Source organism: Grammomys surdaster, unplaced genomic scaffold (genome assembly GCF_004785775.1).
Source record: "Grammomys surdaster isolate TR1022 unplaced genomic scaffold, NIH_TR_1.0 349, whole genome shotgun sequence".
NCBI lineage: Eukaryota > Metazoa > Chordata > Mammalia > Rodentia > Muridae > Grammomys > Grammomys surdaster.
Genome location: NW_021604768.1, coordinates 1,334,109 through 1,358,444, shown reverse-complemented (window position 1 = coordinate 1,358,444; position 24,336 = coordinate 1,334,109). Strand labels below are relative to the sequence as shown.

At 40.0% G+C, this 24,336-nt stretch overlaps 1 protein-coding gene across 1 annotated transcript in view; it reads right to left on the bottom strand.

The window, feature by feature from the left end:
- The window catches only part of Terb1 (telomere repeat binding bouquet formation protein 1), a 67,561-nt gene that overhangs the window by 6,968 nt on the left and 36,257 nt on the right, over window positions 1–24,336 (bottom strand). Inside the window, exons 12-14 of the mRNA XM_028779263.1 lie at window positions 20,343–20,695; window positions 14,408–14,472; window positions 14,035–14,127 (exon numbers count right to left, since the gene is read on the bottom strand). Of these exons, the coding sequence (XP_028635096.1) occupies window positions 14,035–14,127; window positions 14,408–14,472; window positions 20,343–20,695 (511 nt within the window). The remainder of the gene's footprint in view (window positions 1–14,034; window positions 14,128–14,407; window positions 14,473–20,342; window positions 20,696–24,336) is intronic.

The window sequence follows — 24,336 nt, the reverse complement described above, 5'->3', positions numbered from 1 at the left end:
CATTAAGTTGTGTGGTTTAACTGAAAGGTCCTCCATAGTCTTGGTCTCTAGCTGGCAGTGCTCTTTGAGAATGTTCAGGAAGTGTGTCACTGGAAGTGGGCTTTGAAAATGTAAAGACTGGTGCCATTCCCAGTGCATTCTCTCTGCTTCCTTCCTGTGGTTCAGGATGTGAGCTCTTAGCTCATGCTCTGGATCCTTCCCTCTGTAAGTTGCCTTGGTGTTGTTTTATCACAGCAACAAAAAAGTAATACAGACATGACCTTTATGCTCAATCATTTTTTTTCTGTTTGCTTTAAACATTGCTATGAAACATTTTAAAGACCTAAAAGTAAAGGCCAGAGCACAAAAAACATCTGTACATACTTTACCCAGTTTGAAGATTATTAAATCACAGAAAATCAAATTTTATTGACATTTTCTTATTCTAATATACCCATAAGGACAATGGAATTTGTATTAAAATGTGTCATTATACATCTCTAACATAAGGTCTCTGCATTTTAAATATATAAAACTACCACCTAAAAAATAATACTTACTATAATCTAAATACAATGCCTGTCTTGGTTAGGGTTTCTATTGCTGTGAAGAGACATGACCACAGCAACTCTTGTAAAGGAAAACATTTAATTGGGGCTGGTTTATAGGTTCAAAGGTTTAGCTCATTATTGCCATGACAGGAAGCATGGCAGCATGCAGGCAGACATGGTGCTGGAGAAGGAGCCAAGAGTCCTCCATTTGGATCGGCAGGCAGCAGAGTGGTAGTTTGAACAGGAATGGTGCCCATAGACTCATGTGTTTGAATGATTGATCCATAGGGAGTGACACTATTATGTGGCTTTATTGGAGTAGGTATAGCCTTGCAGGAAGTGTGTCACTATGGGGGCGGACTTTGAGGTCTCCTATGACTAAGCTATGCCCAGTGTGACACACAGTCTTGGTCTGCTGACTGCTGATCAAGATGTAGAACTCTCATCTCCTTCTTTAGCACCATGCCTGCCCTCATATTTCCCACCACGAAAATAATGCACTAAGCTTCTGAAACTATAAGTCAGCCCCAATTAATTTTTTTTGTTTTGTTTTGTTTTTTGTTTTAGTTTTTGGAGACAAGGTTTCTCTGTGTGGCCCTGGCTGTCCTGGAACTCACTCTGTAGACCAGGCTGGCCTCAAACTCAGAAATCTGCCTGCCTCTGCCTCCCAAGTGCTGTGATTAAAGGCGTGCGCCACCACCGCCCGGCTAAAGTCACACTTCTTAATGCTACTCTTTAAGCAAACAAATATATGAGCCTACAGGGCTAATCTTATTCACATCATCACAGTGCTCACAGGCTTTTTGTTTGTTTGTTTGTTTTTGCTTTGTAGAGAGAAGATTTTGCTTAGTAGCCCTGGCTAACCTTGAACTTGCAACAACGCTCATGCCTTAGCCTCTTGAGTACTGAGAGTACAGCCATGCATTATTGGCCTTAGCTCAAAAACAAGCCCTCTCATTTTCTCACGTCTACCTTTCTCCTCCTCCTTGCTCTCCTTATCTTTACTTTTTTCTTTTGTTCCAAAATTTTGGTTCTTTGAATCATGATCCAAACAAGACCTACCATTACATTTGGTTGGTATCATTTTTGTTTGTTTCTTTGTTTTACTGGGATCAAATTCAGATCTTTACACACTGGATATGTATTCTACCACTAAGCTATAACCTAGTGTTTGAATTAGTTTAAAACTGTTATTTGTCCTTCCTGCTCTCCTTGCCATTTACTTGTGAAAGAAGTAATCTGTGCCATGGCTTTTCAAAGGATGTGCTGGTTACATCCTAGTTGTGTCCATTAAAGATGTTTTTGTAGAGCCAGGTGTGGTGACTTTGCCTATAATCTCAACACTCAGGAGAATTTGGTATGGAGATTGAGTTCCAGGCCAGTTTGGGTCATATAGTGAGACCCTGTCTCTAGACAGACATAGTGAGACATTTAAAAAAAAATGTTTTTATGTACTCTTAATGATTCATCAAATTCAGGTTCAAGTGTTTTGCTAAAATTCCTCATACATAGTATTTTGTACTTCTCATTGTATCATATAAAAAGGAAGGAAAGTATCTGTATGCGCACATGTTTAGGTAAGTGAACATGCACATGTATGTGCTGACTTAGAAGATGCAGACACTCATAGTCAAATATTGAATGGAGCTTGGGGAATCTTATGAAGGAATAGGAGGAAGGATTGTGGCCCCTAAGGGGATAGGAACTTCATAGTAAGACCAACAGAGTCAACTAACCTGAACCCTTGGGGCTCTCAGAGTCTGAATCACCAACTAAAGAACATACATGGGCCAGATCTAGGCCTCCACACATATAAGTAGCAGATGCGCAGCTTGGTCTTCATGTGGGTCCCAAACAGCTGGAGCAGGGGCTATCCTAAAAGCTGTTGCCTGTATGTGGGATATGTTCTTCTAGCTGGGCTGCCTTGTCTGGCCTTAGTGGGAAAGAAAGCGGCTAGCTTCAAGAGACTTGAAGTGCCAGGGTAGGGGGATACTCACGGCCCCCAGCCACTTAGAAGAGAAGGAGATGGGAGATGGGGAAAGGACTGTGGGAGGAGGTGACTGGGAGGTGGAGAGTGAAAAGGATGTAAAGCGAATTAAGTAAAAAATAAAGTTAAATTAAACAACAGCAACACCCCAAGTATGTGTCAGCTTTCTACATGGCTGCTGAGATAGAAATCAGTTCTGCATGCTTGCCAGGCAAATACTTTACCAATTAAACTATTTCCCCAGTCTCTTCTCTCTCCCTCTATCCCTGTCTCTCATACTCAGACAGACCAGTGAGTCAAGTACTGCTATAGTGTACATTTATTAGGGATGATACATGTAGTGGTTTGAATGAGAATGCCCCCATAGGTTTACACATTTGAACACCAGGTGGTCTACAGTTAGTGGAGCTATTTGGGAAGGATTAGGAAGTGTAGCCTTGCTAGAGGAGGTATGTCACTGTCCGTGGGATTTGAGGTTTCAAAAGCTCAAGCCAGGCAGTCTTTTGTCTCTGTCTCTGTATGCCTGACTCTTTTTCTCTGCCTGCTTCTTGTGGATACGGATGTAAAATTCTCAGCTATTGCTTCAGTACCATGTTTGCAGGCCGCCATGCTTCCTGCCATGATGATCATGGACAAGTCCTCAATTAAATCCTTTCTTTCATAAGAGTTACCTTGGTCATGGTGTTTCTCCACAGCAAATAGAACAACTGAGACAACACAACGTCTTATTTTATAATAAACCTACATACTATCACACTCATTTCCTCTTCCACATTGATATTTTATGTGGTCCTTTTTGTTTTTTTGTTTTTTTTTTTTTTCTTTTTGGTTTTTCGAGACAGGGTTTCTCTGTATAGTCCTGGCTGTCCTGGAACTCACTCTGTAGACCAGGCTGGCCTCGAACTCAGAAATCCGCCTGTCTCTGCCTCCCAAGTGCTGGGATTAAAGGCGTACGCCACCACTGCCCGGCTATGTGGTCCTTTTTAATCACAAAAATTTCTAAAACCTAGCTTCATAAGAATATATTATCAGAACTGGGTGGTTTTAATCTCAATACTCAGGAGGCAAAGGCAGACAGATTTCTGAGTTCAAGGCTAGCCTGGTCTACAGAAAGAGTTCCAGGACAGCCAGTACTACATAGAGAAACCATATCTCAAAAATAAAATAAAATAAAATAAAAATAAAATAAAATAAAATAAAATAAAATAAAAAACAAAGCAAAACAACAAAAGAATATGTTATCAGGCAAGGCACAATGTTATACACCAATAGTCCTGGTTTCCTTGGAGGTAGAGTTAAACCAGGAGGATCACTTAAGCCAATAAATTCCCAGGCCAGCCTAGGTGTTATATAAATACCTCATCTTTCAAAAACAAAACCCCAAATTTTATCAAATGTCATTAATATTATGAATGTGGTACAATGTAATGCTTCAGTGTTGAAACTGTGATCTACTTTGAGTTAGAAGCATGGTGTACCACATACTACTACCACCAACATCAAAATTAAAAGGAAGTAACAATCATTGGTCATTACTATCTCTCAACATCAATGGACTCAATTCCCCAGTAAAAACACACAGGCTAACAGACTGGATGCATAAATGGAATCCTTCATTCTGCTGTATATAAGACACACATCTCAGCAACAAAGATAGACATTATCTCAGAATAAAGCTGGAAAAGGTTTTCCAAGCAAGTAGATCCAAGAATCAAGCTAGAGTAGCCATTCTAATACCTAATAAAATAGACTTTCAACTGGAAGTGATCAAAAGAACTGGGGAAAGATTTTTCATACACATCAAAGGAAACATTCACCATGAAGACATCTCAGATGGATGATGCTCAGTTCTGAACATCTCCCCCCAAATGCAAGGGAACCCACATTTGTAAAAGAAACATTACTAAAGCTTAAATCACACATCGAACCCTACACAGATTAATAGTGGGAGACTTCAACAACCCACTCTCAGCAATCAACAGATCATTGAGACAGAAACTAAAAGAAATAATAAAACTAACAAGTTATGATTCAAATGGACCTAACAGACATCTATAAAACATTTCACCCCAAGACAAACAAGTATACCTTTTTTGCAGCATCTCATGGAACCTTTTCCAAAACTGACCATATAATTGGTAATAAAAGCAAGCTTCAACAGGTACAAGAAGACTGAAATAACCCCATGCATTTTATCAGATCACTATGAATTAAAGCTGGACTTCAACAACAGAAACAACAGAAAGCCTACATACTCATAGAAACAGAAAAACATTCTAGTCAATGATCACTGGGTCAGGGAGGAAATAAAGAAATTAAAGACTTTCTAGAATTCAATGAAAATGAGGGCACAATATACCTAACCATATTTGACACTATAAAAGTAGTGCTAAGAAGAAAGTTCATAGCACTAAGTGCCCTAATAAAGAAACTGGAGAGTTCTCACACTAATGAATTAAAAGTATATCTGAAGGCCTTAGGGGTGGGGAAAAGGAATAAAACACACCTAGGAGTAGACAGCAGGAAACTCAGGGCTGAAACCAATCAATTAGAAACAAAGAACAAAACCAAGAGCTGGTCCTTTGAGAAAATCAACAAGATAGATAACCCTTGGCCAAACTAAAAAGGGATAGAAACAGTGCCCAAATTAACAAAATCAGAAATGAAAAGGGAGACAATAACAATGTACATACTGAGGAAATTAAAAGAATCACTAGGTCTCACTCTACAAAACTGGAAAATCTAAATGAAATGGATAATTTCTTAGTTAGATACCAATTACCAAAGCTAACTCAAGATCAGGAAAACTATCTGAACAGTCCTGTAACCCTTAAGGAAATAGAACTAGTCATTAAAAGTCTCCCAAAACACACACACACACACACACACACACGCACACACACACACACCAAATCTGAGTCAGATGGAAGTAGCACAAAATTCGACCAGACTTTCAAAGAAGAGCTAATGTCAATATTCCTCAAACTGTTCCACAAAATAGAAACAGAAGGAACATTGCCAAACTCATTCTATGAGGCCACAGTCACCCTGACAGCAAAACCACACAAAGACTCAACAAAAAAGAGAATTTCAGCCGGACAGTGGTGGTGCATGCCTTTAATCCCAGCACTTGGGAGGCAGAGGCAGGTGGATTTCTGAGTTCAAGGCCAGCCTGGTCTACAGAGTGAGTTCCAGGACAGCCTGAGCTACACAGAGAAACCCTGTCTCGAAAAACCAAAAAGAAAAAGAGAGAGAAAGAGAAAGAGAGAGAGAGAGAGAGAGAGAGAGAGAGAGAGAGAGAGAGAGAGAACACTGATGCAAAAACACTCAATAAAATACTAACAAACTGAATGAATCCAAGAGTACATCAAAGACATCATCCACCATGATCAAGTAGGACTCATCCCAGGGATGCAGGGGTGGTTCAATATATGAAAAATCTATCAATGTAATCCACTATATAAACAAATGGAAAGAAAAAGCCCACATGATCATCTCACTAGATGCTGAAAAAGCCTTTCACAAAAATCAACACCCCTTCATGTTCAAATTCTTGGAAAGATCAGTGATACAAGGTACATACCTAAACACAGTAACAGCAATATACAGCAAGCCAATTGGCAACATCAAACTAAATGGAGAGAAACTTAAACAAATTCCTCTAAAATCTGGAACAAGGCAAGGTTGTCTACTTTTTCCATATCTCTTCTTTATAAGTCTTGCAGTTCTAGCCAGAGCAATTAGACAACAAAAGGAAATCAAAGGGAAACAAATTGAAAAGGAAGAACTCAAAGTATTGCTATTCTCAGATGATATGATGGTGTACATAAGTGACCCCAAAAATTCCCCCAGAGAACTCCTACAGCTGATAAACATTTTCAACAAAGTGGCTGGATACAAAATTAACTAAAAAAAAAAAAATGGGTGGGTGGGGGATGGGGTAAGGGGACAACATATGAAATGTAAATAAAACATCCAATAAAAAAATCTCACTTTACTGGATTATAAAATTTAATATAAAGTAGCCTTTTTTGGTATACAACACTGTAATGGTCAATCCAGCTCTGTCCTTTGCATAAAAATGTATTTGAATATACTTCTTATAACTGGAAAAAAATCAGCAGTGCTCCTTTATACACATGATAAATGGGCTCAGAAAGAAGTTAAGAGAGACAATACCCTTCACAATAGTCAAAAATAATATAAAATACCTTGGTGTAACTATAAACAAGCAAGCAAAAGACCTCTATGACAAGAACTTCACGTTTCTGAAGAAAAAAAACTGAGGAAGATATTAAAAGATGAAAAGATCTCCCATGCTCATGGATTGTAGGATTAACAGAGTGAAAATGGTCATCTTATCAAAAGCAATCTATAGATTAAATGCAATCCCTATCAAAATTCCAACAAAATTCTTTACAGATCTTGAAAGAACAATTCTCAATTTCATGTGGAAAAATAAATAACCCAGGATAGCTAAAACAATCTTGAACAATAAAAGAACTTCTGGAGGAACCACTATCCCTGACTTCAAGCTATACTACAGAGCAATAGTAATAAAAACTACATGGTATTGTTAACAGACGGGTTGTTCAATGGAATCAAATTGAATACCCAGAAATAAACACACACAACATATGAACATTTGACTTTTGACTAAGAACACAAGAACATACAACAGAAAAAAGAAAGCATCTTCAACAAACAGTGCTGGCTTAATTGGATGTCTGCAAGTGGAAGAATTCAAATAGATCTAAACTCATCACTTTGCACAAAACTCAAGTCCAAGTGTATCAAAGACCTCAACATAAAACCAAACACACTAAACTAATAGAAGATAAAGTGGGAAATAGCCTTGAATGCTTTGGTACAGGAGACGATTTCCTGAACAGAACACCAATGACTCAGGCTCTAAGATAACAATTGATAAATGAGACATCATGAAACTGAAAATCTTCTGTAAGGCACAGGACACTGTCAATAGGATAAAAAGGCAGTCTACAGATTAGGAAAATGTCTTCACTAGCCCTACATTGGACAGAGGGCTAATATCCAAAACACAAAAAACTCAAGAAGTTAGATACCAACAAACCAAATAACCTAATTTAAAAATGGAGTACAGAACTAAACAGAGAATTCTCAACAGAGAAATCTAAAATGGCCGAGAAGCACCTAAAGAAATGTTCAATGTCCTTAGTCATCAGGGAAAGACAAATCAAAATGACTCCGAGATTCCACCTTAAGTCCATAATGGCTAAGATACAAACCTCAAAGAACAGCACACGCTGGTGAGGTTGTGGATCAAGAAGAACATGCCTTTATTGCTAGTGGGAATATAAACTTGCACAACCATTCTAGAAATCACTTTGGTGGTTTCTCAGAAAACTGGGAATAGTTTTACCTTAAGACCTAGTTATACCACTTCTGGGCATATACCCAAAAAATGTTCCACCATTCCACAAGGACACTTACTCAACTATGATCATAGCATCCTTATCTGTAATAGCCAGAAACTGGAAACAACCCAGATGTCCCTCAACTGAAAATGGACAAAGAAAATGTGGTTAATTTGAACAAGAAATACTACTCAGCTATTAAAAAACAAAGCTACCATGAATTTCACAAGCAAATGTATAGAACTAGAAAATATCACCCTGAGTGAGATAACCACACCCAAAAGAACATGCATGGTATGTACTCACTGATAAATGGATATTAGCCATAAAATACAGGATAACCATGCTATAATCAATAGATTCAATGAAGTCAAATAACAAGAAGGGCCCAAGGAAGGATGGATAAATCTTTATCAGAGGTATTGGAGGTCGATGGAAGAAAGGAACTGAGTGAAAGAGTGGATGGCGAGGGGATAAGGGCAGTGAGGGATCAGATGTAGGGAGAGTAGGGGAGAGACAAGGGAAATCAGTGGCAGGGGCCAGGGGACCAATCTCTAGGATGTGCTAGAAACCTGGGATGGGTGGAGGTCCCAGGGGTTATATGAGGATGACTCTAGCTGGGACTACAGGCAGTGAGGGATATGGATGTGGAAGTGGCTACTCCCTCTAGGCAGGCAGGACTCCCAGTGGAGGATAAGGACAGTAACCTACCTACAAGACTTCAACCTAAGATGTGTCCTGCCTACAAGAAGTGCAGGGATAAAGACAGAGCGGAGATGGAGAAAATGGCCAATCAGTGACTGCCCCAAATTGAGACCATAGGCAAAAACCAATCCCTGACACTATTAATGATACTCTGTTATGCTTGCAGACAGGAGCCTAGCATAACTGTCCTCTGAGATGCACCACCCAGCAGTCAATGGAAAAAGATGCAGAGACCCACAGCCAAACAGATGAACTCCGGGAGTCTTATGGAAGAGTTGGGAGAAGGACTGAGGGACCGGAAGAGGACAGATACTCTACAGGAAGACCAACAGAGTCAACTAACTTGGACTCTTGGGGGTTCCCAGAGCCTGTATCACCAACCAAAGAGTGAGCACAGGCTGGGTCTAGGCTCCCTGCACATATATAGTGTATGAGCAGCTTGGTTTTCATGCAGGCCCCCCAAGAACTAGAACAGGGGCTGTCCCTGAGTCTGTTGCCTGCCTGTTGGATCCCATCCCCCTCTATGTCCACCTTGTCTGGCCTCAGTGGAAGAGGAAGCACCTAGTCCTGCAGTGACTTGATATGTGTGTGGGGGGGGGCTTACATTCATAGGGTGCTCCCCTAAAAGGGGAGAGTACAATGGGGGAAGGAAGGATCTGTGTGAGGGGGTGCTGGGAGGAGAAGGGGGCTAATTTCAGATATAAAGTGAAGAAATAAATTTAATATAAAAAAGAAGCATGATGTACAACATACATTGATTATTGTACTTCCCTTAAATTTAAGCCAGAACTCATGAGGGGCCTAGGTGGACAACCTGGGAAATATGGCTTTATATTTCCAAGAGGAAAATATTTCAAGGAACAATATTCATAAATACAGAGAAACGAAGAGAGATAAAAAAATTTTTAAGGGGCTGGAGATATTTTTGAGGGATAAAGAGTGCTTGCTATTTTTTGCAGAGGACTTTGGTTTGATTCCCAGCATCCATAAGGTGGCTTACAAACTCCAGTTCCAGGGGATCCATGCCTTCTCAACTCCAAGGACTGCTGCACACACAGGATATACATGAATTCACATAGAAATACACACATATACATGAAAATCAATATTTTTTTAACAAAGAGTTTTCTTAAGCCTCTGGTTTTAGCTATGTGTGGTAGTGCTCACCTTTAATTCCCACACTATAAAGGCAGAGGCAAGAGGATTACAAGTTTGAGGCCAGTTTGGGCTACATGGCCAGACTTTCTCAAAAAAAATGAACAAATAAATAAATGAAGAAGCCTGGATTTGGTGATGCACGCCTGCAATTTTGGCACTCTGGAGGCAGAGGCAGGAGGATCACAACATGTTGGAGGTTCAACAGAGCTGAGGCAGCAAGCACAAGGACAAGTTTAGTAACCTTGTCCATTCCTTCTGTTTTATGTTTGTGAGAATCATGCCTGCTGCTTACTGGCATGCCTCCTTGCCATGACAGACTCTTCTCTAAAACCATAATCCAAACTAAACTCTGCTTTCTATAAGTTGCCTTAGACATGGTGCTTTATTATAGCAACAGAAAACCTAATACAGCAGCCTAGCTCCTTTACCTACATCTATTATGTACAGACAACCCTCTCTGAACAATGCACTAAACAGTCTTGGACACTACATCCCTATCTGAATATCTGCATTCCTCTGAACGATAGATAGGTTTCTCCTTCCTTAACAACAATCAAACCTAGTGTTTGCCTACATGTATATCTGTGTGTCAACTACACGTTGTGCCCAACAAAGTCAGAAGAAGATGTCAGATGGAATTAGAGTTATAGATGGTTGGGGGCAGCCATGTGGGTGCTAGGGATTTAACATAGGACCTCTAAAAAAGTAGTCAATGATCTTAACTGCTGAGCCAAATCTTCAGCCCCTTATTTTTTATTTTTAAGTGTGTGTGTGTGTGTGTGTGTCTGTGTGTGTGTGTGTTTAGTGTGGTGTGCATGTGGACGCATGATTCTATAAGCTTATATATTTAAATGTCTTTTCCCTAGTTGGTGGACTGTATAGGAAGGATTAGGAAGTGTGGCCTTGTTGGAAGAGCTGTGTCACTGGGGGTAGGCTTTGGAGGTTTCAAAAGCCCATGCCAGGCCCAGTTTTGGTCTCTTTCTCTCTTTCTAAAACTGTAAGCAAGGCTCCAACTAAATATTTTCTAAGTTGCTTTGGTCATGGTGTCTCATCACAACAGGCTAGTAACTAAGACAGCTATAGAAGCCAGAATAGAGTGCCAGAACTTTATTGGAACTAAATTACAAGTGGTTGTGAGCAGTGGATGTTGGAAACTAAACTCTGGTCCTCACTAAGAGCAGTATGGCTCTTAACCACTGCCCTAAGTATAAAGAGTTTCTGTTCATATATATTCCCAGTATATGAATATGAGGAATAGAAAGGCCAGTCCAGCTTTGGCTGGTATGCAATAACAAACTGTTTTCAAATAAACTTTTAGGAAGAATTCCCTATTTACCATCCTATGCCTATGCATAGTTGAGTGAGCACATGGTTAAATTTAGATGCATTATGAGGAGAGACATGCACAGTAGGATGATTCCATGACCTAACCTATCAATCAAAACAGAGAAGTGCCCATGCTTTACCTTTAACAACCAAACTCATTTTCTTAGCTCCAAACAATAATTGGAGCCCTGAAGTATTCTTAACTAGTGTAGCCCACTGTCAATCTTTACAGGGTCTCCCTCTCTAATCTATACTATTGATTCACTCTTAATAAAGCTACCTTGTTACTTCTGCATATTTATGTGAGCCCTTATTTTCAATGCTTTGGATAACTGGTCATGAACTTAAAAACACCTGACCCTAACCCTAACCCTGGCCACTGATAACAGAGCTATAAAGTAAGACCCAATGTCAATAACCTAAAAAAAAAAAAAGAGTTAATAATGAGTCACCAGTTTTAGGGGGAAAAGGCTCTAAGTAAACTAAAGTTCAGTAGAAAAGAACTAAATTAATTAGCTAGATTTAGAGAGAAAGTGAGGCTTTACCTAACTTTAACATATAAAAATAAGTAGAATGGCAAGAAAGGAGGGACATGACAAAGATCACAGCAGTAGTGGGCACTTGCCTAGTATGTGTGAGGTCCTGGGTTCAATCCTCAGTAATGGCAAGAGTGTGTGTGATAGAGGACAAGAGGATAATCCCAGCACTTGGTGGGCAGACACAGGAGGATTGCTGAAAATTCAGGGCAAATTTGAGGTCTGAGGTCAGCTAGGGGTATACAATCAAACCTTATCTTAAAAGATCCCTCTCGGGTCTGGCGAGATGGTTTAGTGATAGAGAACATTAACTACTCTTTCAGAGGATCTGGGTTCAATTCCCAGCACTAACATGACAGCTCACAACAGTCTGTAACTCTAGTTCTGGGGTGATTGACACTCTGTTCTGGCCTTCTTAGGCCTCAGGCACACAAGTGGTGCACAGACATACATGCGGGGACTGCTCCTCTTCCTCCCTCCCTTCTTCCCTCCATTGTAAAAAAGGAAGGTGGAGTAGATGAGTAGAGTAGATGAGTATTTAAAGGGAAAGTAAATAGTACCAAGTATTTTTTTTAAGATGAGAAAAAATAAGCACAGCTCAGGTAGGACAAATGGATATAATAGCCTAAACTACTTACCTAGGTATTTTGCAATGAACTTAAGATGGCACTATAAATACTGAAAAGTTTATAAGGAAAGTACAACAATAATCAGCATCTATTAGACATGAACAACTTGAACCAAGGGGCCCACACTTTTAGCACTGAAATATTAGGTTAATCTAGGAGTGGTAGCTCACAGCTGAATCTCAGGCTAGCCTAGGCTATGTAGTGGGTTCCAGGCCAGACTGAATTACACTGTGATAGTCTGTCTCAAAAGCAGAAAAAAAGAAACTTGAGATTAAACCACATTTTTCATATTAATGCTCTCTGTGGTGGTTTGAGTAAGAATGGCTCCACAAGCTCATATATTTGAACACACAGGAAATGGCACTACTGGAGAGGGATTAGGAGGTGTTGCCTTGTTGGAGAAAGTGTGTCACTTGGTGGGAGGGGGCTCTGAGGTTTCTAAAGCCCAGAGTCTCTCTCATTTGGCCTACAGATCAGGATGTAACTCTCAGCTCCTGTCTGCATGCTGTCCTGCTCCCCTCACCATAATGGTAATGGACTATGTCTCTGAAACTGCAAGCAAGTCACCAATTAAATGCTTTCTTTCATAAGAATTGCCTTGGTCACAGTGTCTTTTCACAGCAATAGAACTGTAACTAAGACACTGATTTTGCTTGTTTGTATGTTTGAGAGATGAGGAAGTACCACATAGCCTAACTAGAATGGACTTCCTAGGCTCTATTGATCTTTCCTGTGTCAATCTCCATCCCACCCCTCTCTGTTTTCTTAGTTTTTTGAAACAGGATTTCTCTGTGTAATCATGGCTGTCCTAGAACTCACTCTGTAGACCAGGCTGACCTCAAACTCAGAGAGATGCCTGCCTCTGTCTGCCAAGTGCTGGGCTAAAGGTGTGCACCACCACCTTCCAGCTCTGTCTCAGTCTCTGAAGAAGCTGGAACACAGGTGTGATGAGTTAAAGGAAGGGACTGCAGAAAAGAGTTCACAATTATATGACACCAAAGAAAGAGGGCATGGGATTCATGTTATGGTTATACATCAGCCTCAGAGTAACAGATACATGTTGTCATCCAAAATAGAATAGTGATGTTCTCAACTGAACATGGAGTAACCTCAGCTTTTTTCCATAAAGCAGGGTGCATTAAAAAGTGAGCATGAAAAGAAGAAATGGTAGGTTGTGAAGAGAAAGGCTGGGGTCAGTGCAATGAGACCTTATAGAAAAAGTCAGTAATAGGGCATGGCATACTATGAATATTAATAAATTATAAATACAAAACTATATATAGGATACTTAATAGCTGTTTAGAGTATAATACAGAATAAATATTTCTCTACTCTCTGAAAATATATTTGTCTTTTTTTGTTTGCTTGTTTTTTTGTTTTTTGAGACAGGGTTTCTTTGTATAACTCTGGCTGTCCTGGAACTCACTCTGTAGACCAGGCTGTCCTCGAACTCAGAAATCTGCCTGTCTCTGCCTCCCAAGTGCTGGGATTAAAGGCATGTGTCACCACTGTCAGGCTTGTCTTGCACATTTAAAGTTATAGATGGTGTTATGATAAAAATAAAACAATAAATAATAGACATACTAATTACATTTACTCATGTGGGCATGGCCTAATACAAAATAGAGAACATTAATTTGAATGTTTTCATTAAAAATTCACATAATCATTTATTCAAAGGAGATGAAATTAAGGCAGAAGTGTTATAGTTAACTAAAAGCAGATACAGATTCAATTATAAAATTATTATAATTAAAAAATATTTACCTGAGCACCTATGTTTTAACATTCTGGAACAGCTGTCAGTTACTTGAAGACCAACTTCTTCATCTATTATGTCTAAACACAATGTAAATGGATCTGAAAAAAATCCAAAACATAAGCTATTTTTGTTTAATGAAAATGTTCTGAAATGTGTAAGATATATTAAGTCTCAGATTTTCATACATTCTCTCTCAGTAGTACATGTAAAGAGAAAGATTCTGGATATGAGTAAGTGGTACTAAAGGTGTGTGTACCAGAGTTATATAAGGCAGATGTACCAATTTACATTTGAGTTTTAGCCATCCACTACCTATTTCCTTAGAATCAATCAATCAATCAAACAAACAAACAAACAAACAAACAGTTTAAATCATACCTATTTCTGGTACCTGCTGCTTTCTCTTTTTGACAGTATGAGTCAGATGTTTAAGGACATGGTCACTAAAAGAAAATGGATACTACGTTACTAGAAGTAAAGATTCTGTGGTGTGGGGGAAATCTTAAACAGTAGTGTGATTCTCAATGTCTGACAGATGGAGCTGGATCCAAAAACCTATTGCTATAATCTCAATGTCAAATGTCCCTCCAAAGCCCATTACTCAAGCCCTGCGCACTACTGGGAGACTTTGAGATCTTTAGGAGGTGGGGCCTTGTAGAAGGTCTTAACGTCATCAGGTATACACTCTTGAAGGAAACTGTGTGACTCTAGCTTGTCCCATTTCTTCTGTTTCTTGGATCATGAGGTAGATGGTTTGCTCCAACAGATGCACCTGTCATGCCGTGCCACCATTGCTAGAGACCCCAAAATAAAGGGTACCTAGCCCACCATTTCAGACTTTTAGCTTTCAGAAGCATGAGAAAAAAATAAAACTTTTCCCTTTAAAAGTTAATTGCCTCAGGCATTTTGTTATGACAGGATGACCAGTAAGTACATCAACAAACCTGGTCAAAGTAGGATTTGCAATAGTCATAGGAAACAAGACTCCAGACAGCAAAAGAAGACAGATGAGAAATATTGTAAAAACACTAACAGAGAGGGTGTCTTAGTCAGGGCTTCTGTTCCTGTACAAAAACATCATGACCAAGAAGTAAGTTGGGGAGGAAAGTGTTCAGCTTACACTTCCACATTGCTGTTCATCACAAAAGGAAGTCAGGACTGGAACTCAAGCACGTCAGGAAGCAGGAGCTGATGCAGGGCCATAGAGGGATATTACTTACTGGCTTGCTTCCCCTGGCTTGCTCAGCTTGCTTTCTTATAGAACCCAGGACTACCAGCCCAAGGATAGCACCACCCACAATGGGCCCTCCCCCCTTGATTACTAATTGAGAAAATGCCTTACAGCTGGGTCTCATGAAGGCATTTCCTCAAGGGTAGCTCTTTTCTCTGTGATAACTTCGGCTTGTGTCAAGTTGACACACAAAACCTACCAGTACACAGGGCTCCTTTTAAAGTGTTTATTTTTTAACAGTCTTCTGTATCCCAGACTGGCCTTAAACTTGCTCTGTATTAGAGGGTGACTTTGAATTTTTTTTATCCTTCTGCCTCTACTCTTATAAAAACAGGGCCAATACAAGAGTGAGAGAGAGAGAGAGAGAGAGAGAGAGAGAGAGAGAGAGAGAGAGAGAGAGAGAGACAGAGAGAGAGAGAGAGAGAGAGAGAGACAGAGAGAGAGAGAGAGAGAGAGAGAGACAGACAGACAGACAGACAGACAGACAGAGACAGAGAATGTGTATGTATGTGGGTGAAAACCTTGGAGCAGAAGGCAAGAAAGCTGGCCCCACACACATCTGAGCATTTTGCAGTCTCTAAGGTTAAAATTACCCTGAGAATGGTCTTTGGTCTTGAAGACAGAGTTCACATGCCACACTCCTAAGCCTCCTAATTTTCTGAATTCTGATATAAGTGTAAATTTTCTTTTGGCTTTTTTTTTTTGACAATGGTCAAAAGTCTAAGCATGCTTCCCCTGACACACTCTGGACTTTTCCTCTTTCCTTGACATCCTCCTCGTCTTCCACCACAAAGCTCCTGTTGACCCTCTTTGCTCCAAATGCCAGCTTTTGTAGCCCCTAACTCAAAAAGTCATAGCTTTCCCTCTTCCTCTTCTCCATCTCTCATCCCTGGCAGCTGCTGACATTTACAGCTTGCCTAGTCAGTTTTCCTCTCAAACTCTAATAAGATTGTCCTTGAACTTGAAGAAAAAAAGTCTTGCAAAGGAAAAAAGGAGTGACGATGTACTCCACCTGCCTGATATTTAGTGTACCCGGCAATCAGACCTAAGTACAGCAGTCATCAGACAAACACACGCAAAGGTTTAAGAAGAAAAGCTGCATGTCTGCATCCTACTTACTACCTGTGAAGGGCAGAGGGCAGTACTGGAAACAGTACTGGGGGAACTGAAAGAAACCCAGCAGGAGGGTGGTACACACCTTTAATCCCAGCACTTGGGAGGCAGAGTCAGGAGGCTCTGAGTTTGAGGCCAGTATGGTCTATACAGAATTCCAGGACAGGCAGGGCTACACAAGGAAACCTTGTCTCGAAAATACAAACAAAAGCACACCCAAATTGACTTTTATTACACTCTACTCCCTTTACCACAGTAAATTTCCAAATAAGTATTTGCAATATTGCTGACAGGTTCAATGTTTGCATTGTTACTTCGAATATAGGGACTTGGTTTAAGTTTTCTTTCGTAAGCATAATTTCTAAGATTCAAATTTGGTTGTTGTCTTAGGGTTTTGTTGGGAGCCAATTCCTAGCAGAAAGCAGTTATCATCTTTGCAGCCATCTCGGGCCATAAACCCTGACAAGAGACTTGTTTTTTCTTTTTTTTTGGGGGGGGCAGGGTTCAAGACAGGGTTTCTCTGTGTAGAGATTTGTTTTTCAACAGCCTACAACAGCTGAGCACACTCTGATAAACATCTTGTTTTTCTCAAATATATCTTGTTTTGTTTAGTGTCCACAGCTGTAAGGTACATGTGGTAAGTGTCTCCAGCTGCATTCCCCTGCTTGTGCTTATATACCCATGATTTCCTTTCAATAAAGGGGACTTAATCAGATATTCTGTCTTGTCTCCATTCGTTGTGTCTCTTGCCCCTCCATCCCAACTCTCTCTCTTGCAGACCCCATTGACTGACCTGTGTGGGCTGGGTCACCTGGCGCCCAGCAAGAACCAAGAGACCCAGTTACTGGAAGAAGAGTTGACCGAAAATTCAAAAGGGAAACAAAGGTGATCACCGTGGGAACCTGCCGCTTTGAGACCAGTAAGTCATAGTAATGAAAATGGGGCAGGAAGGAAGTCAGCGGGAACAGATAAGAAAGGCTTTAATAGACAAGAGGAGTAAATTGTAGGCTGTTCTGAGTCAAGAGAGCCAAACGGATAAATAGAAGGCGGCCCTAGACAGAGAGCCAAACAGATAGTGTTAATCAGTTGTATTAGATTGATTTAACTTTCAAAATGGATGTGATTCTGAGTTGTGTAGTTCTATTTTTCCTCTGGATAAAAGGTCAATGTAAAGGTTTTTCTGGTTACTGGCTCAAGGATATACCGATTTGGAAAAAAATTTTTTTCTATGTGTTTTCAGAAACGGTAGTAGTTATATCTTCCAGAATATTATGGATCAGACATGACAGAGGTAGGCCTCCAGAAGACTAGAGTCCAGAGAATCAAAAAATTTTCTTATTGATACTAAAATTTGTTTTGAGATTTGTATGTTACAGAATACACAGCCTTGGTGAATCAATCTCCTTGTCATCTGCAACTACTGATGTCCTAGACTTCCAGCTGGATGCAGTTAAGACAGAGACATCAGAGACTTATCAATTTACCCTTTCCCTCACCCTTCTTCTAATATCTCAACACCCATATTCAGCTTGAAGGCATTAATGATGAGTTGGCACCCCAATTCCCTGGGCTTGGGGACTGAGGTGGTTAATATTAAGCTGTCTTTCTAGGGAAAAGTAATGGTTTTATTGGAACAGGGAGAAAGAGCTAAAATTGATTACATAGCCATAATCTACTGGTAGACATCTGTATAATTGTTACAAGCTGAAGTTATTTCTTAGATGGTACAAAATTTTGATGCAAATTCAAGGATCTCATTGGTATGATTTCTTCTATTCAAAATTTGTGGGTACAAAGCTTAGACTTTTTACTTCTCCAACATGGGGAATTGTGTGTGCTGCCCTTAAAAGTGTTTTTATACTGGCCATTCAGGCATTGTTAAGTCTCGTCTCTCAGGTCCATACTGTTCAACAGACTGATAGCTTTTGTACAACAACAGATAAATGCTATTTAAATGAAATCCATACAGGTCCATTATCACAGGCTGGAAATAGGAGACTCTAAAACCTCTGTCATCAAGACTAAGTTAACCCCTAACTTATGAGGTAAGCCAGATAGTCAATGACAGGTAAGAGAATACCTTAAGACCCCTGCCCCTAACTGGGAGGCCTCACCATCCTAAGACAGGAGCTCAACCAAATGGTTGTTGAATATTCAAAGACAGGAAAAGGGAGGCTAGGGTATTCTGACCTAAGACAGGCATGGTTTCCATAAGTTTTCCCAGCCTTCCTCTTTTGAAAAAAATTAAAAAGGGGGACCTGTGGGGAGGCAAGTCCTATCAGAAAGTAGCTATCATCTTTGCAGCCATTTTGGGCCCTATACCCTGACAAGAGACTTGTTGTTCAACAGCCTACAACAACTGAGCACACTCTGATAAACATCTTGTTTTTCTCAGATATCTTTTGTTTAGGATCCACAGCTACAAGGCACATGTGGTAAAGTGTCTCCAGCTCCACTCCCCTGCTTGTGCTTATATACCCACGATTTCCTTTCAATAAAGAGGACTTGATAAGACACCCTGTCTTGTCTCTATTTGTTGTGTCTCTTGCCCCTCCCTTCTCTCTCTCTCTCTCTCTCCCTCCCTCCCTCTCCCCCTCTCCCCCTCCCCCTCCCTCTCCCCTCTCCTCTCTCAGACCCTGTTGACTGACCCACGTAGGCCCGGTCAGGGTTTCTATTGCTGTGATAAAACACTAACTGAAAAGCAAGTTGAGGAGACCAGGCCTTATTTGGCTTAAACTTCCATGTTGTAGCCCGTTACTGAAGGAAGTCAGGATAGAAACTCAAACAGGGCAGGTAACTGGAAGCAGAAGCTGATACTGGCTTGCTTCACATTGCTTGCTCAGCCTGCTTTCTTATAGAATCCAGAACCATCAGCTCGGGGATAGCAACACCCTCAATGGGCTAGACCCTCCTCCATCAATCCCTAATGAAGAAAATGCCCTACAGGCTTTCATATATACTGATCTTATGGAGGTATTTCCTTAATGGAGGTTTTCTCCATTCAAATGACTTTAGTTTGTATTAAGTTGATATAAAACTATCTAGCACAAGTATTCCACTCAATTTAAAGTCTTCAGGAGCTTAGTATGTAATTCAGTTGGCAGAATGTTTGCCTAATATGCATGAAGCCCTGGTTTTGATATCACCAGCACCATTTAAAATTGGGGGGCAGGCGGTAGGTAGTAGTACACACAGTATAAGTTCAAAGTCATCCTAAACTATATAGGTAGTTGAAAGGTTTTTTTGTTGTTTTTGTATTTGTGATTCATGAGATCCTGTTTCAAAAAAAAAAAAGCAAAAAAAGTCTTGAGTAGTTCCCCATATCCAGTGAATTAAACCCCAAAACCTGAGAACATGCAAAGCCTTTGATAAACTAGCATCTATATCCCCTCTTCCAAAGTCGTCATTTTCATTTTTAACTTTAGAGCTGGAGACAATATAGCTCAGTTGGTAGAGAACTACCCAATATCAGCAGGTCATGGGTTCAAAAAAACTGGGTGTGGTTATCCTTGCCTCAAAATACCAGCACTTGGGAGATAAAGGTAGAAAGATGAAAATTTCAAGGTCATCCTCCGATACACAGCCAGCTCTGAATGTAAGAGATCCTGTCTCAATTTTTCTCCTCTCGCATCCATGCTCATGACAAGCAACACTAATTAAAGGCAGCCAGGCACACAAGCACGTAGCACTAAAGCCATGGAAGTAAGAAGGAGACTGATTACAAAGAGGAAAGAGATTGGCAGGAGGAGGAGAAGAAGAAGAATATTCTGAAGTGAAAATATGATAAAAGTACATTTTATATGTATAAAATTATAAAAGATAAATACATTTTAAAAAAGGGAAAGAAAAGGAATCCCACTTTAGGATCCTCCCAGTGCCATGTTCCTGTATCCACTTCATTCCTGAATCCACAGTGCTTAACCACATGACACACAAATAATAATAAGCACTGTAATCATTAAACTATACCTCGATGGAGAAACAGAATCCTTTTGGTCAAAAGTTTTTTCTTCGTTTAAGTTTTGAGCACAGCTTGGAGTGGTTTTATGTAAAACCTTATTCTGCTCTTTCTCCCTATAGAAAGGATTAACTGGATTTGTGTTCTTTTTGAGAGTCTTCAGTTGGTTTTCATTTTCACAACCTTTAGACCTGATTCCACTGGGCTGGTAGCTGTGAAGCTGTCTAGACTGGTTTGTATCCTTATCTTCTGTTCTGGTATCTCCAATACTATCTGCGTAGAGACATTTCAAGTTGGTCTGTATGTTTACTTTAACAGGCTGGGTAGTATCCTTATATTGTTCACTCCCATTTTGTTGTCTTTCCTACAATGTTAAGAAATAGCAAGTAAATAATATCAATACAATCATTTCCTTATATATGCCTTACATTTCCTTACTATAAAAACTTTGATAATACTTATGGTAAAAGAATCTACATTAGGAGAAAAATTATTTATTTAATAAATGATATCGGGATACCTGAGAAGCTTTGTGGGAAAAATAATGTAGCCATATGACAGTTTCACAACAGTAAAAATGAACCCAATAGTTTAAACATGTTAAATGAAATTATATAGGCTCAGGAAGATAGCTAGGTTGGTAAAAGTGCTTGCTAATAAGCTTCACAACCTATGTGTGATCCCCAGGACACACATGGTAGAAGAAGATGACTAGTTTCTACACACACACACACAAAGTACATCCATTATAAAAAAAAATATTCTTAAGTGGTAGAAGTTCTTTCCAAATAGTATACAATAATACATCACAAAAAGAAAAACTAATATGCTTGATCACAGAATATATCTTTGAACGTTCTCCTAGAGACCAAGGACAATGAATGAAGGAGAATGGACTGAGAGGGGAAAAGAGCAAGAAGCAAAACCAATGGCAACCCAGAAATCGTAAATAAACCATGTACTAGTGTTGGGAGTCGTCTCTTAGCCGAAAGCGGCCATCATCTTTACAGCCATAAACCCACACAAAAGACTTGTTTTCAACAGCCTCCAACAGCTGAGCACACTCTGATAAACATCTTGTTTTGCTGTTTAGTGCCACCAGCAGTTAGGTGCACGTGGTCTCCACGCTGCTAGGCGCATGATGTAGTGCCTTCAGCTGAGCTTGTCCACGAGGGCAAGGCATGTGGTAAAGGGTATAAATATCCAGGATTTCCTTTTTTTTTTTTTATTTATTTTATTTATGAGTACACTGTCGCTGTCTTCGGACACACCAGAATAGGGCATCCAATCTCATTACGGATGGTTGTGAGCCACCATGTGGTTGCTGGGACTTGAACTCAGGACCTCTGGAAGAGCAGTCAGTGCTCTTAACCGCTGAGCCATCTCTCCAGCCCCAGGATTTCCTTTCAAAGAACGAGACGTGATCAGACTCTGTCTTGTCTCCATTTTTTCTCGTCTTTTCCCCCCTCCATCCCCACTCTCTCTCTTGCTAGACCCTGACCTGCCGACTGGAGCAGCAGAACTGGCCGTTACAAAGTAGCAGAATGGACTGTTACATACTAGACCATACAGTATCTCTTAAAAAGCACAAGAAAAAACACTTACCTAAGGAAAACAACAATCGTATGGGCCAGTAAGCAAAGGAGATAAACAGTTCACTGGACATGAAACATGTAGCTTTTCAACAGGCAAATTCCTCTATTTCATTGTAATAAAAGAAAATACTACTGAAACTACACTGCAGTGTCTTCCTTCTCTCATGACAGATTCAAAGCATGTGAAGAACAGACAGCATGAACATTGCTGGCTAGAGTGTGTTCATGTATTCATGACTAAGTAACTTGGCAGTTATTTTACTGATTGATTGAGACAGGTCTCATTGTGTAGCCCTGGCTGATTTACAACTTGATATATAGACCAAGCTGGCCTCAAACAGAGTCTCCTGCTTCTGCCTCCAGAGTGGAGTTAAAGATGAGCACCACCATGCCCAGACTTTAAGTTTTTGTTTTATTTATCTTTGTACACCTTTTATAATAAAATCTGTATAAGAAAATCCTATAAATTACTTTGACATGTCAATGTTCTTAACTATAGTATTGTAATATCTAATAGTTATATATAATATTTATCAATAAATTCATCCAACAGAACACTGCAAAGGATCAGTTTCCAGTAAAAGTGCATTAAATACTTACATTTTACTTCGGTACACTACAAAACTTATTAAAGATCAGTTTTCTTTCTTTTGACTTATTTTATGTGAGTACATTGTAGCTGTCTTCAGACACACCAGAAGAGGACATCAGATCTCATTACAGATGGTTGGGAGCCACCATGTGCTTGCTGGGAGTTGAACTCAGGACTTCTGGAAGAGCAGTCAGTGCTCTTAACTGCTAAGCCATCTTTCCAGCCCTTTTGACTTATTATATTACTACCACCACCACTACTACTACCACTGATAACATTTCCTCTACTACTGCTACTACTATAACTCCTACCACCACCACCACTATTACTGTTCTGTTTTTTAAGACAGGCCTTCTCTGTGTAACTCTGGCTGTTTTGGAAGTTGCTTTGTAGACTAGGCTAGCCTTGAACGCAGAGATACACCTGCTTCTGTCTCCCCAGTGCTGGGATAAAAGACATGCACCATCACCAACTGGATAAAGATCAGTTTTCTAAAAGGAGTAAACCCACAATAATAGGCAGCAATGGAATAAGAATAAGGCTAAACAAAATTTCAAACTAAAAAGACAGGTGAATAACCTATGCAGGTTTGATAAAGTTAACTCCAAAACTACCTAAATATAAACCCTTAAAAGGCCCATCAATGTGAACTTTAAAGTGTTGGGGAAGAAAGGGACTGGGAGGAGTGAAGGGAGGGGAAACTGTGGTCAAGATGTAATACATGAGACTAAAAATAAAATAGAATATGAAATGCTAGGAATAAGGATTATATAAGCTTCTAATAAGAGAAAGTAGGTCACACTAAGGGATTAGAATAACATCGAAGGCTATAACACAGTGGAACAATGAAGCAAGATAAAAGAAATAAAGGAGGCGAGAAGGGGCAGGGGAGCCCTTCACTCTAGACTCTATAGTTTGTTTTTCCTGGTGGCTGTGAATGAAGAAACTCCAATACAGGTCAATGAGATAGCTTAGTGGGTAAAGAGAGTTTACCAAGCAAGTCTGATGAGCTGAGCTCAATTTCCCAGAACCCACATAAAGGTAGAAGGAGACAACCAGCTCTACCAAGCTGTCCTCTGACCACCACACACACACATACCATGGGACTCTAACATTGGTATGGTTACTTATTTACGATGCCTGTAAACATATCATAGATCTCACTTACCCTACGCTAGCCTCAAATTAGCTATATAGCCTTGAACTCCTGGTCTGCCTCCACCTCAATGCTGGGATTACAGGTATATGCCACCATGCCTAATGGGAGATTCTTTATAAGAGAAGCAAGTAAACCAGTTCATATTTTTTATTTAAATTTTAAGCTTCCCTTAATGTTTGTATTGTTATAAATTTTGTCCTTTGAGTACTGGCTACTAGGGTGAGCAGATTAAAGAGTTAGGAGTTATTTAGTGGGCACAGAATTGTTACAGGATGTTTTATGATACATAGGAAACCTAACTAGATACTACATCGTCAGGTGCAGTTAGGTGCTTCATAAAGAGATGCAGTTTGGGTGTGCCTCTAAGAGCCTCCATAGGTAAGAAAGCTGGGTATGCCTCTAAGAGCCTCCATAGGTGAGAAAGCTGAAGAAGGGGAAGTCCGTAGTTTAAGGCAAATTGCTTTAAGAAGTCTTGTGGTCCTTGCTCTATGACCCAAGGCAAAGTCAGCTGGATGGTTTTGAGCTACCCCACTTTATAGGTGAATGGTTAAGCCCCTACTGCCTGGCTTGGAGCACACCCACTAAGACGGTGACATGGTACAGCCTGCCAAGGCTGTAGGGGAGGAGCTAGAGACTTCTTTTATAGCTATTGGACCTTT